Genomic DNA, 12,695 nt, shown 5'->3' on the forward strand with positions numbered 1-12,695 from the left:
GGGTCTTACAACACAAGTTCAATTTGGGCCCGTTTCAACCAAAACCTATTTTTCGGGTCAGAAGCTAGAACTTGGTTTCCAACCCAATGGGTTCAGCTTAGGTTGGCAAATCAGGTCTCAACCGTGTAAAAATCAAGTTCAATTTGATGAATGGCCCATACAAGAGGATCTAAAAATTACTGGGCTATGTTAAAAGAATGTGCCGGATTGAAAAGAATAATCATCATCATCAATGCTGTGCGCCCCCCCCCCAAAAAAAAATTTTTTGGGAGGCTGATCATTAAATTATGTCTTAAGCCGTGCTTTCTATTAAAATAAAAAATAAGTGACCCTAAAAAAGAAATTGATTTCAATAGTGTTAGGATCAAGTTTGTTTTCTCGTCTTATCTCACTTGTTTTACCAAAATACAAGGAAGTCATCTTGGATGGAATGAATTTGAATGAAACATAGCATGATAACGACACCTCATATCTTATCATATCATTCACAAATGGTGGTTACTGATATGACTCAGGCAAGTCATATGATTTTCAAAACCATTTGTTCTGCAAGGGATGATGCGCTAATTAATTTGCAGGTTAGTTACCATGGAGATAGATAAGCAATATGGTACAATGGAGATGAGCAATACTCAAGGTTTCCCTCCCTCCCCTCAAGATTTTAACTACTGAAACAAATCCTCGGAATAGAGGGTATTGGGGTAGAGTACTAGAAATTAATATTATGTTATTGCAATTGAAGATGTGTCTCATCTGCTTGCTTGCTTTCCCAATAAAATATCATAAGAAAAAGTATCATGTTTGACGAGTTAACTTCTCTATCATATCAAGGCTTCAAGTTTTAACTTCTCTACCAAAAGAATTTATAAGATGAGTGAAGCATCAATTTCAATTGTTCCATGCTTTCTTCATCTCACTAGAGACTAGACGATCCTGATATCCACCCGAGATGTATCCAACTGTTAAGAGAGACTATCTATTCCCCAAGACCAGAGTGGAACGATATCTCGGAATGAAGATGCAAAACATGCTCAAAAGGTAACCAAAATTTGAGCATTCCATACCATATTGAAGCTCGACCTTCTTTCCCTTTTCGCAACTTCTACCAGTTATAATCACGACATGTTACACTCAAAAAGAGAGTTCTGGAAAAGAGAATAATGCTTGTGTACCTCCACTGCACTACTTCATGTCTTGAGATCATCAGACATTGCTGAAGGTATACAGTGCGTTGTCAGAATATCTAGTGTTGCTGCCTTGGCAGTCATAGTCTGTAAGACCACCATCTGCATGTGAAGAGATCTCACCATGAGTGATTATGTGTGTGTGCAGAAATGCATTTGTTTTTGTGTGTGAGACTGACAGAGAGAGAGAGAGAGACCTGCTGGTACTCCAGATCAAACTGCAAAAATTTGTCATTACAGTTCTCCACCATGTTGGCCAAGCCCTTCAAATTCTTGATAGGTTTACCATTGAAAGCAAGAACCTAAACAACGTCCACAAGTACCCTTTCAGGAACTGACAGGGTTTAAAAGTAAAAAAATCCAAGCTATAGCACATGAACTATAGTTTCCGGAAGCTTGTCCTTACCTGAGTGTTGACAATGTCCTCATACCCGATATTGATATCAGCCACAAGCACCTATCAGAAATACCAAAGGAAACCTTGTAAAGTAGTCAAGGATCAACAGAATGCTTGATATTATCAAGTGTTTGTGCTAAACGAATAAATGATAGAAACAGAAGAAAAGAAACCTGAGAAACCACAACAAGCTGCTCATCTTCTGATTGAGCCATTGCATGCAAGTGCTTTTCTAACAGTTTGACAGGAGCATCTAAATAATAATCCTTCCCATACTGGTGAAAAAATGAGAAACAACGATGGTTAGAGCAACATGTTATCATGACTGAGTTTTTGAAGTATTAGAAAATAGAGAGAGGCAGACATATCTGTTGCAATTTTATTACAAAAATTCACTTACTTCACCAAGTTTGTTACCGAACAAACCTTTACTTCATAGTTTAGCAAGATTTGAAATCTTACTAAGGGACATTGGGGCCACATGAATTATAAAAATGGCAATCCAAAACCAAATACTTCTAGATTGCATGGAAAAAATTAGATTAAAAAGAAAAAATTTGAAAAAAATCTTAAAAGCTTGATCCAGAGTGTTGAAATAGATGGCTACCAAACTCCCAAATTTAAATCTTAAACTCAACGGTGAAAACTAACTTCTGTTTTTTTTTTTTTCCATTTTATTTTTCAAAGTTGTTAGAATTTTTTTCCTTTATAACTTTGGGGAATCAGATCACGTTTTTGGACTACAAAAATTGATGCCGTTAGGATCCACTCCAATGTATGTTGAGTAACAAATTAACGCATCAACTTGAATTTTATGACATGGATCTCCACTTCAAGCTCTAGATAACAAACTTGATAAAGTAAGGTTTTGTGGCTAACAAACTTTGTAAAGTTAGGTTCCCTTGGAGTTGTCAGAACTCCAAGGGAGTTTTTGTAATAAAAATGCAACAGTTAGGTCTGCCGGGTAAATCTCTCCAGAAAATATCACAATGACACAGAGCATAAATCATGAAATAGTAGGTCATGTTTTAGTATAAACATATATTAGCAGGAAAGTAATTGATTGAACAAGAAACTTGGATACTTCCATGATTGACAAAAAAACAATTTCCATCATATACCACAGAGAGTAAACTACTATCTTAAATGTAACATATTACAAAAATTTATGACAACATTGGAGTTTAACCATCAAATTACCAAAATTATTAGTTTATAAAATTGCATCTTGCGCCCTCCACAATAGTTTCAAAGAGAGTGACAAAAACAATTGCATAACGAATTTATTACCACTGACAAAGAAAATGGAAATTCCTGATCAAGTTAAACAGCAACTCCTAACTTGCGATTTTTGTGTAAAACCTAGAAGTGATGCGGTGGAGAATCCATAAATCATCTCTTCAATCATTGCAGATTCAGGAGAGATGAGGGAAGAATTTTGAGAACTCTATATGTTATGGGTATTCCTAGAAAGCCTTTTAGATGCTCCTGCTGGATAGAGAACTAATGCTTTCAATTGCAGAGGGATGGCTTTGTGAAGATTTATCCCCTTTGCAATTTGTTTTGACTCGGGACCATATGAAGGAAAAGGTATTAGAGGATAAAGGATATCAAGGCAGCGCCTTTTTCTACCAAAACTCTAATAACTTACAACAGGTAAGCTATTATATTAGAATGCAAAGGCCTAAGGTTTGAAGTCCTTCAGATCAGGTGAAATTGTTTGTGTATTTGATTTACATTTAAATGGGTCCGAATCTTGCTAAGCTCTTCCACTTTACATGATTCTTACTTCACTCCTTTATCAATAAAGTCTTAACTTAGACCCATATCTCAGCTGGTTTGACACATTGCAAAGTATCTTTGAGGGCGTGGGTTCAAGTCCAACTTACCTATCAAAAAAAGAAGAAGAAGAAGAAGAAGAAGAAGAAATAAAAAAGAACAGCTGATTGAAGTAGTTCAGCCCCAAGATAATAACTAAGACAAAATGAGTAATGAATAAAAGGTAATGATAAAAGAAAAGTTATAAACAAAGGTCAGCTGACATTCATTTTATCCCTTCTACACATCACGGCAGAGCTGAACAAGAAACAAGGAGCAACAGCATCATTGAAGTAAAACTGCTCACCTCAGAACGGAGATACGGAACAGATACAGCTGTAAATACAAATCCAGCAATAATGTAATATGAAGGAGGCATGCCCTTGATGTGTGCTTTGATAAGCCGTTTATGAGTTGCTAGTGTTATTTTGAACTCAAGAATCTCTGCATTCCGCAGAACTTTAACTACAGCATTCTCTCCAGTATATTTTTGAGAAACAAGGTAACTAAAACCAATACGCTCTCCATGCCTGAAAGAAACTGAAAGAACACAAAGAAAGCAAGTGAAAAAAGGCATAATTGTCGACAAGTATTGATGTTTTAATTCCAAATTGCAGAACATGTCACCAGTCACTCTCCATCATTTTATAATGTTTTAGATCCAAATTTGCAGACACAGTAGGATAAAGCTATTGACAATTTAACAAAATCAATGAAATAACTAATTGGTTCGAGTCTAAAGATTGTAAACTATATCTTTCAGAAAATGCAACGACCACAACCAGAAAGGAAAGCACATATAGTTTAAATACCCAAGGTTAGTCTCATCTCAAGGAAATGTCTCTGTCAGGAGAAAAAGAGAGACTGTCTCGGTCGAGACATTCCATATTCCCGAAACATTCAACATTAAGGGGTCAATGTTCCATTTTGGTCTCAGCCGAAACATTCCAAGATGGTGCAAAACTCAGACCATGCAAAACCAGCTCAATGACGCAAGAAAAAAAAAAAAAAAAAAGAAGACTTTAAATTATATCTTTCTGAAAATACCATGACTGCAAACAAAACGGAAAACATATGAATATGCCAACTGAATTGCAAGAGAAAAAAGAAAGTTGACTGCAAACAATAAAGGAAAGCATATAAAGTTCATATGCCAACTGAATGGGATGAGGAAAAAAGTAAATTCCCCAACAAACACCAAACACCCAAAGAAATTGATGATGGATGTCAGTCCAATCGAAGGATTTAACACCATGGAGGTACCATGATCTCTTTGGAAAAATCAACAAAGGATCTGTTTAGCTGCAAGGTTCAGTCTGACATGGTTAAATAAAATTTGATAACAACAATTTACAAAATGCTACTCTTTCTCAACCCCCATTTTCTGTGTTTCTGAACTGTTCTCACCCCTATGACCAAACTCTTGTTAAAGGAATTCCTCCTTCAATTTAGTTCAACGCTGACACAAGCAAGGGACACAACATGAAAACCCCAAGACCAAATAAAGCCTATAGCCTATAGCCTATAGTTGACAAGCTTGCTACCACTGATGATAAGTCACTAATCCGTGACTGAAAAATTCATCAGCTACTTTAATTATACGATGAAAGTATTTTGCTGGTTGATGTATGCTTCGATCAAGATCATAATCCTAGTACTCCCACTATGATTTGTATGAGAAGATATGCCTCCAAAATTTCAAGACGCAATCTCGAAGGTAACAGCTTGTCTGCTTTTGACCATGTGATATTATTCAAGGAATCTGATCTGACCCAGAGATTCACAAAGGAAGGACTACACAAAAGCTCAAATAAATCCATTTAGATATAAACCACAGACGCACGCAAACTGTTTCAGTGAATGTTACCATATTAACTAACAGCATGAATTCTAACACTGCCCCTTCCAGAATGTACCTTCTTAAAATAGCATCTTAATTGGTGCTAGAGGTCCTGATTCGCCTTGGCTACTAAACTGGTACTTTAAACTTCAACAGCAAGTAAAATGTTTAATGATAATAGTAGTCACTTAAGCAACAGGAAAGATCAGTACTGAACCACAAACTACCAGTGTAAAGGCCCGCCTTATGACATAAGTTTAAATTAAACTAAATGAACCTCATAAAAAAAAAGGAGAAAATGCTTACCTGTTCCATCATTAGCAATATCAATTCCATCAAAGCTGATGATAATATCAGATGGCTTCAGAACATGAAATTCCGGAGCAGTAGGTTCAATTCGTCTAATTCGAACACCCTTCTGGTCGGGCCCCATCCCCATTGCCATGCGCAGATCAGGGTTTTCCATCTTCTGCCACTCAATTCCAAGTGTTGGGAATCCTGGTATGTAGCAAAAGGTCTCCAGTTTAAAAGCAAAAAAGGGAAGACATAAAGAGAAAGAGAACTCCAAGCCCTTGAAAACGTGAATAAATAAAAAATTGGTTGATCAAATTCTACTTAGAAGAAAAAAAAAAAGGGCATTGCAAGAAAAATTCATAGGTCTTTTAAACCAGTTATTGTCTAAAAGAATTGTCACAAAACAAAAATAAAGAAGAATTATCCAAAGCTGTATGGAAACTTGCCGGTATATTCTCCATTCTTCTCATAGTCTTGAATGAAGTGCTGAATGACAGGAGTTGGTATGACATAACCAATATTCTCCACATCATCATGTTTAAGGGACTGAAATGCAATACCCACGCAATTTCCCTTGTCATTAAAAGCGGGCCCACCAGAATTTCCCGAGTTTATAGCTGCATCTATCTGTAAGAGCCATAACAAGAGATATCAGGACAATAGGTCGATAAGTATAAGTTCGGAAGTAAGATAGAAGCACACAATTGACTACCAATCCCATTACCTGCAATCCCAAAAGCTCTGTGGACCCATGGACATAAGACAAGATCTCCATACGTGAAACAACACCACTTGTCACAGAAATAGTGTCTCCTCCGATTGGGTAGCCCACAACAGTGACAGCATCTTGGAGTACAGGCAAGGAACCGAACTCCACCGGTGAAACGCCTTCCCAGAACTCATTGTCGTTAACTGCCAACATAGCTGTAGAAGCAAATATACAAATACATATTTTTTTTTTTTTAAAGTGCCTTGGCTCATGTAACAAAAACTCAAACTACAGAGCTTTTATACCTAACGCTTAGACACATTAATTCAAAATTAAAAACAATAGTGATAAGTCAAACTAATTATCATTAACTTTACATATTATTAGTTTAAAATAGCCACAATAAATCTAAGTTTAGGATAAGCATATGAATAAATATTAGCCTCTCTTGTTCCCCTTGTATATTTTGGAATACAGCTTTCTTTACTCACATAAGCTTTTACTGATCAAAATAATGGTGTAGATAACGATTTAATATGCAACCCAATCCAAAACATACAATTAATATTCATAAAACATATATGAAATATTAGTTGAAAATAGGCTTATCATTAAAATTAAATCTTATAACAACAAAAAATAAACGAATACATACGGGATACTTTGATACTTTCTCCATTCATTTGGCATTTCCTTAGTCTTTAATATTGTTGACATTTTTTGAGCTAAAAAAATCCAATATTTTCGAAGATGCCAACTTTTTTAGATAGGTAAATAAAGTTTATTAAAAAAAAGGGAGGTTGAGGTGACAATCCCAAAAGGGTACAACTAAAAAAAGCCCTGCAACGAAGCAAGGTCCCATGACCTAAGATCAAATACTGTTGAACCCACCTTCACCTCTACTAACCTTTAACCCCTTACTTACCTAGCACAAAAGTAAATAAATTTAAAAAAAAAAAAAAAACCCAATATTTTCCAAATATTCTATAATCATAATCATCCTCGAAGCTTTATCCTATCCCAAAATTTAGGGTTGTCATTATTCACACATTCTAATACCCTAATTAAACAAAAGTGTATTAACAATCTCAAATTTTCCTCATAAAATATAAGCTTCCAATCATCATCAAAGCCCTGTCCTAAAAATTTGGGGTGAACTAAATGAATTGTGTTCTTCAATTCAATTCTATCTAAAGCCATGTCTTATGTTAATTTAAGTGTACACATCCTATCTCACAACCTCAATTCACGTAGTATTGTATGGTCTTCTATCGCTCATCTAGAAGCTGCAACTTGCACGTTCCTCCAAATGGAACCATTAATGGTCTTCATTGCACATGACAAAACCATTTCAATATACACGAATGCACATTTTATCATTTTTTTATCTTTCATTTAATTTATGAAAATAACTTGACTTTTCCTCTCTCTTTTTTCACTTTTCACCACAACTCTATGGTCATTACTCTCAATATAAGTCTCTTTCTATCTCACGCATGTAAACAAAATTCATTAATTAATTTTTTTAATAATTAATTAATTATCACCCTTTCTTATCCTCAACTAACTATATGGATCATGAGAAGCCTCAGATTTAAGTAAGACTCTCATGCAAGCTTCTAAACATCATTATCACTCTCTTCTTCTTATAGCCCTTTATCACCCTCTCGTGTCCAAAACATGTTGCATGGATCATCACATGCTTCATATTTAGCCTCGCTTATGACCTTATTTGCTTCTTTTCTATCATACATTTTTCTAAGTTTTCAAGTTTTAATAGCCCTTTGCCAAGTCTTTTAATAGCTTATGTTTTCTCTAAAGACCTCTTAAAGCTCGTCAGTTCTACTACCATCTTTTGCTAAGCAAGCAAGAGATTCATTGTTAATGGAGGTGAAAGTGGGTCCAACGGGACTCCACAAGCCTTTACCACTTAGCTAAGTGGCACCTTCATCATTCTACTCCTATGCTTCTCTATATGAGTGATTCTTTCTGTCAGATTTCCCAAGAACCTCTTTCGCCACTTTTTTAGCCATTTCATCTCACGTCACCATAGTCAATGAATCTAAGCTTCAGAGCCCTTCCTTTACCAATTATCTATAAAAGATCCTTCTTTTATTCTTTTTTTTTTTTCTTTCTGCTTGTCTATAGTCATCCTACATCTAAGTCCAGGGAAAGCATTTTGATAAATATTGGATAATTTGCTAATGTCCATTAGATTTTAATTTTTAAATTCCAATACCAAATGCACAACTAATACAACGCCCAAAAAATCTATACAGAAAAATCAGTTTAAAATAACAAACAAGAAAGCAACACACAATAAAATGAAAAATCTGAAGAACCCAAGTGATATTTCCCAACAAAATTATAAAGTGAAAAAATAAAGAACCCATTACCTATATCACACTCAGTCCCAATTGCTAGCACTGTAGCCAAGTACTTTGTATCCGACCCACGCTTCTTGAGCTTCACTTGGGTATAATGCTCCACCGAATGTGCATTCGTCAACACCCGCCGCCCACCAATAATAAACCCACTACTACTCGAACTATACTGCCTCTTCCGCTGCCATGGAAGCGAGAAATTGGGCTCTGTGTGAACACAAAACACCTTCACCACCGCATCCATTGATGGCATTACCTTCGCTACGTTCTCCCATTTTGGGAGCGGTGGTGGCTCGGCCACCTTAATAGGTTTTACAACATCACCGACAACCGATTTAACAAGTAAACAATCTCCATTCTTCTCAACAGTCCCAGAATTCTTTCTCAATGGAGAATCCATGACACCTGTATCAGATTGTTCAACAATCGTCCCTTTTCGTGGTCTTCCCCTCCCCCTACTAGGGTTTGGCGGATTGGCAACCGATTCAGAAAGTAGACAGTCTCCATTGGTTTCAACATCTCTAGAAGATGTACCCACTGGAGGAACCGTCATACCGGTATCAGATTTTTCAGAATTTTCTTGCTTTCGAGGTCTGCCTCGCCCTCGACGAACAGTTGGTGGATCGGAATCCGCGATTTCGACTTTATTGATTGAGAAAACATCTTCCATGGTTGCAGAATTGGACATATGGAAATCCATGGTTTCTGGGACGGGTTCTTTCGGTTTTCTACCTCGTTTTCTCTTCGGTTCTTCCATCTAAGAAATTCAATTTGTTCTTTTGGTTCTTCAAACAAAGAATCTTTGTGCTTTTTTATGAGGATTTTCTCTCTCTCTCTCTCAAACCCTTTTTAGGGTTTTTCTGTTACAGAGAGCTTTGAAGCTCGAAGACGACAGAATCTCTCTCTCTCTCGAATCAAATGGTGAGATCCCAATTCGCATACGAGGAAAAGCAGAGGAGTGCGATTTTGTTTGACGCACGATTTGTTGACATATTACGACCGCCCAATCCTATTCGAGGATTTCGTGGGATTATTTATTGAACACACCCTTTTGTTATTTTTTTTAAAGTACTTCAATTATTAATTTATTACAAAAAACTCCAATCACTCTGACGTTGATTTCAAATAACATGATTCGTATCCACAGCGGAGAAACCACGTGGACACATTTTTGGACCCACAGATTGGGTTAATGTTTGACTCACTTACCAAATCAAATCGAATCGGACTGAATCAATGGCCCGACCCGGAATTTCGGGATTTCTTAAGAAGACGATTCGGTTCAAAATGAAACCTTGATGATTGAAAGAACCGTCAGTTTGCTTCTTATGAACCGAATTTAAAATATAAAATTTTACAAAGATTATTGTGAAGAAATGATTTTTGCGATGAACACGGATCAATCCGACCCAAATTCGCCCAAAATCCGACTGATTTGAAAATATTTCCGGTCCAATTGCCATTCCCGTTCTTAGGACGTGTGTTTAATTGTGACACAGATTCATAGAAAATTAATTTCTTAATAAAATCAACTCCCTATTAAATTACTTATATTAGGTTTAAACCCTTACAAAAGGCAAGATTAGGTTTACCCTTGACCATAAAAATCAATTTTTTTTATTTTATTATATGAATTGACGATGAAAATTTGATTTTAGTCAAATTTTTTAATTTAATAATTTAAATTTTAAAAGGTATTTTGTAAAAATATATCAAAATTTGACCCATAATTCAAAGAGATCCGTTGACTTTCAGTCAATGGTAAACTTATTTTATAGAAGTAAACCTAAAAGAATCGTGACTAATGCACACGGATTTTGATACGCGGCTGAAGTGACAAGAGGACAGAACCATGGATCTTTTTCTTCGGGATACAAAGAAAAAAGATCTATGATCCTATCCTCTTGCCACATCAGCGTTGATTTCATCATTATTCAACTTAATATCATCAATTTACTCATGATCTTCTTTCCCTCATTCATATTAATTCAATAAATTGATTAATTTTGTTCAATTTTCAAGTAAAGCAAATATGTGTACCCTGCCCGCCGCATCCGCACATATACACACCAAAAAATTAAAAATTAAAAAATTAAAATCCAAAGAAGAAGAATGGGGAAGTTTAATGATACCAATAATTATTATTATTATATAGATTTTTTTTTTTTTTTAATTTTTAAATTTATTTAGAGATGTTCCAACATCTTTTACAAGAAGACAATCACCATTAACCACTTTTAAGCCTTTAAGAGGCAAGCATCCAACCCATTGAAGGTCTTAATTGCATATTCTTGGATTAGATTAGGATCAGGAACCTCTTCACTTGCCTTCTCAAACTCCACACACCATTTCACTAAGCTCCCATCATCACCCTTTGGGACTACATGTAAACTAGCCTTAAAACTCTTGTAAACATTTGCAAGTTCTCCATCGATGACGCTGTAAGTGATCAATTTGTTTGTGTCATCTGCAACCTCGATCTTCTCCTTCGCAAAAGTAATGATGGGAATCCCTATAAATCAACACATCGAATACAAGATAGTCAAGATGGCCAAGATTCTCATGAATTAATTATACAATCTTACATTATTGCATTTTAGCACTTCGCATTAATCAATATAATTTATTATAACTATGTATGTAGCGGTGAATTAAGAAAACATGATGAGTGAGAATCAACAAGTTTGGATCCATGTTAAGGGTCTTACCTTATTTTATCTGTTAATCTATATTGAAACCTTCCTTTGTCAAGGCTTAGGAGTTTTAAAAATAAAAAACATAAGTGACGGTGAGCTTATTTTTTATTGGGGCTGTCTATGAATCGGATTTATAATAGTTCAGGGTGACACTAATCCCAAAAGAGTCAGATCGTGCATGATCCAATCCAATAGCTTATAAATATTAAAAATATATATAATTTTGAAATGGGGTACGTATAATTTTGAAATTGAGTCTGATCTACATTGGCACACTTTGTTGAATTTAGTCCCACATTGGACACTCATTGCCTTATCTCTCTCCTTATAAGCTCCTAAGCCTCTCCACTCAATGCCAATTGGTTTTGAGTTGGACCCCCAAAATTATCATGGTATCAGAGAAGGCCTTTCTCTCCTCCACGTCACTCAGTCATATCTTCACATGCTTTGGCCCAATCTGGCCCGCACGTGCGAGGACGTGTTGAGTTTAATCCCACATCGGATACTCGTTGCCTTGTCTCTCTCCTTATAAGCTCACGAGCCTTTCCATTCATTGCCAATTGGTTTTGAGTTGGATCCTCAAAATTATCAACCTTACATATATTGGAAGTACTGATAGAAAAAAGTGAGTGAAATATTTTTAAAAAAAATGGAAATTGAACTATTTATGACTGGAAGTGAGAGAGAAAATGGGATTTTAGAATGAGAGCAACATGTTGGGTAAGAGATTTTTACTACTAAAATGCATCTTACCTTCGGCATATTTCAAGAGACAGATGGAACCAACACTTATTCCATCTCCTTCAATTACATCGATACTCTTGAATTGCTCGGGAAAGATCTTAGGGAAGAGAGTGTTGGAGTCCTTAATGGCTCCCCAGAACTTATCTGCTGGGGACTTGATTTCCACTTCGGACTCAAGCTTACCCATAGAGTGATCTTTGATGGCGATTCGAAGGAAACAAATTTGAGAGAATGGGTGGTGAATGAAAGAGATGAGAAGCAACATGAGGTGTATAAATAGTAGTGAGTGGTTTGGAGCTTTACATTCATTAGGGGGCCAGTTTCAACAACCATCCAACTCAAGTTTTGTATATAGGTGGTGAAAAGCAAGATATTTGCATTTAGTGTACCTCCTCAATGACCATCACATCATCAAATCATACTTATAAGATGAACCTTACCTCAAAATTTAACATAAAAGCTTCTTCGATATTTACAATTATTAGGTGATGATGGGTTTGATCGATGAAGTTTGGACCTCGACGGGATAATGTGGTTAATGCCTAGTAGTAAGAAACTTCTATCCATTTTTAAAATGCTTCCAACCTTAACATAGAGCTATTTCTTGGCACTTCTGCTAAGAGTAAATG

The 12,695-nt window shown here is 35.8% G+C and overlaps 2 protein-coding genes across 2 annotated transcripts; both read right to left on the bottom strand.

The window, feature by feature from the left end:
• Positions 1 to 704: 704 nt before the first annotated feature.
• LOC147401123 (protease Do-like 9) lies at positions 705 to 9,620 on the bottom strand. Its single transcript, XM_086442281.1, has 9 exons — positions 8,639 to 9,620; positions 6,258 to 6,457; positions 5,980 to 6,160; positions 5,546 to 5,737; positions 3,707 to 3,939; positions 1,755 to 1,856; positions 1,591 to 1,641; positions 1,382 to 1,486; positions 705 to 1,286 (listed from the first exon to the last, which is right to left on the bottom strand). The coding sequence occupies exons 1-9, from the start codon at positions 9,381 to 9,383 to the stop codon at positions 1,188 to 1,190; spliced, it is 1,908 nt and encodes a 635-aa protein (XP_086298407.1). The 5' UTR covers positions 9,384 to 9,620; the 3' UTR covers positions 705 to 1,187.
• Positions 9,621 to 10,787: 1,167 nt separating this feature from the next.
• On the bottom strand, positions 10,788 to 12,317 carry LOC147401124 (MLP-like protein 423). The gene is made up of 2 exons (XM_086442286.1): positions 12,076 to 12,317; positions 10,788 to 11,138 (listed from the first exon to the last, which is right to left on the bottom strand). The coding sequence occupies exons 1-2, from the start codon at positions 12,251 to 12,253 to the stop codon at positions 10,864 to 10,866; spliced, it is 453 nt and encodes a 150-aa protein (XP_086298412.1). The 5' UTR covers positions 12,254 to 12,317; the 3' UTR covers positions 10,788 to 10,863.
• Between the last annotated feature and the right edge of the window lie 378 nt (positions 12,318 to 12,695).

This window comes from Akebia trifoliata, chromosome 5, assembly GCF_017979445.1.
Source record: "Akebia trifoliata isolate Shusen 1 chromosome 5, ASM1797944v1, whole genome shotgun sequence".
In the NCBI taxonomy this organism is placed as follows: domain Eukaryota; kingdom Viridiplantae; phylum Streptophyta; class Magnoliopsida; order Ranunculales; family Lardizabalaceae; genus Akebia; species Akebia trifoliata.

Excerpts from the sequence above, each read along its gene's own strand:
- LOC147401124 (XM_086442286.1), bottom strand. The coding sequence starts at position 12,253 with ATGGGTAAGCTTGAGTCCGAAGTGGAAATCAAGTCCCCAGCAGATAAG. Across the intron at positions 11,139-12,075 it reads TCTCTTGAAATATGCCGAAG|GGATTCCCATCATTACTTTT; the intron begins GTAAGATGCATT and ends GTTGATTTATAG.
- LOC147401123 (XM_086442281.1), bottom strand. The coding sequence starts at position 9,383 with ATGGAAGAACCGAAGAGAAAACGAGGTAGAAAACCGAAAGAACCCGTC. Across the intron at positions 6,161-6,257 it reads CAGAGCTTTTGGGATTGCAG|ATAGATGCAGCTATAAACTC; the intron begins GTAATGGGATTG and ends TGGCTCTTACAG. Across the intron at positions 1,487-1,590 it reads AGGACATTGTCAACACTCAG|GTTCTTGCTTTCAATGGTAA; the intron begins GTAAGGACAAGC and ends GACGTTGTTTAG.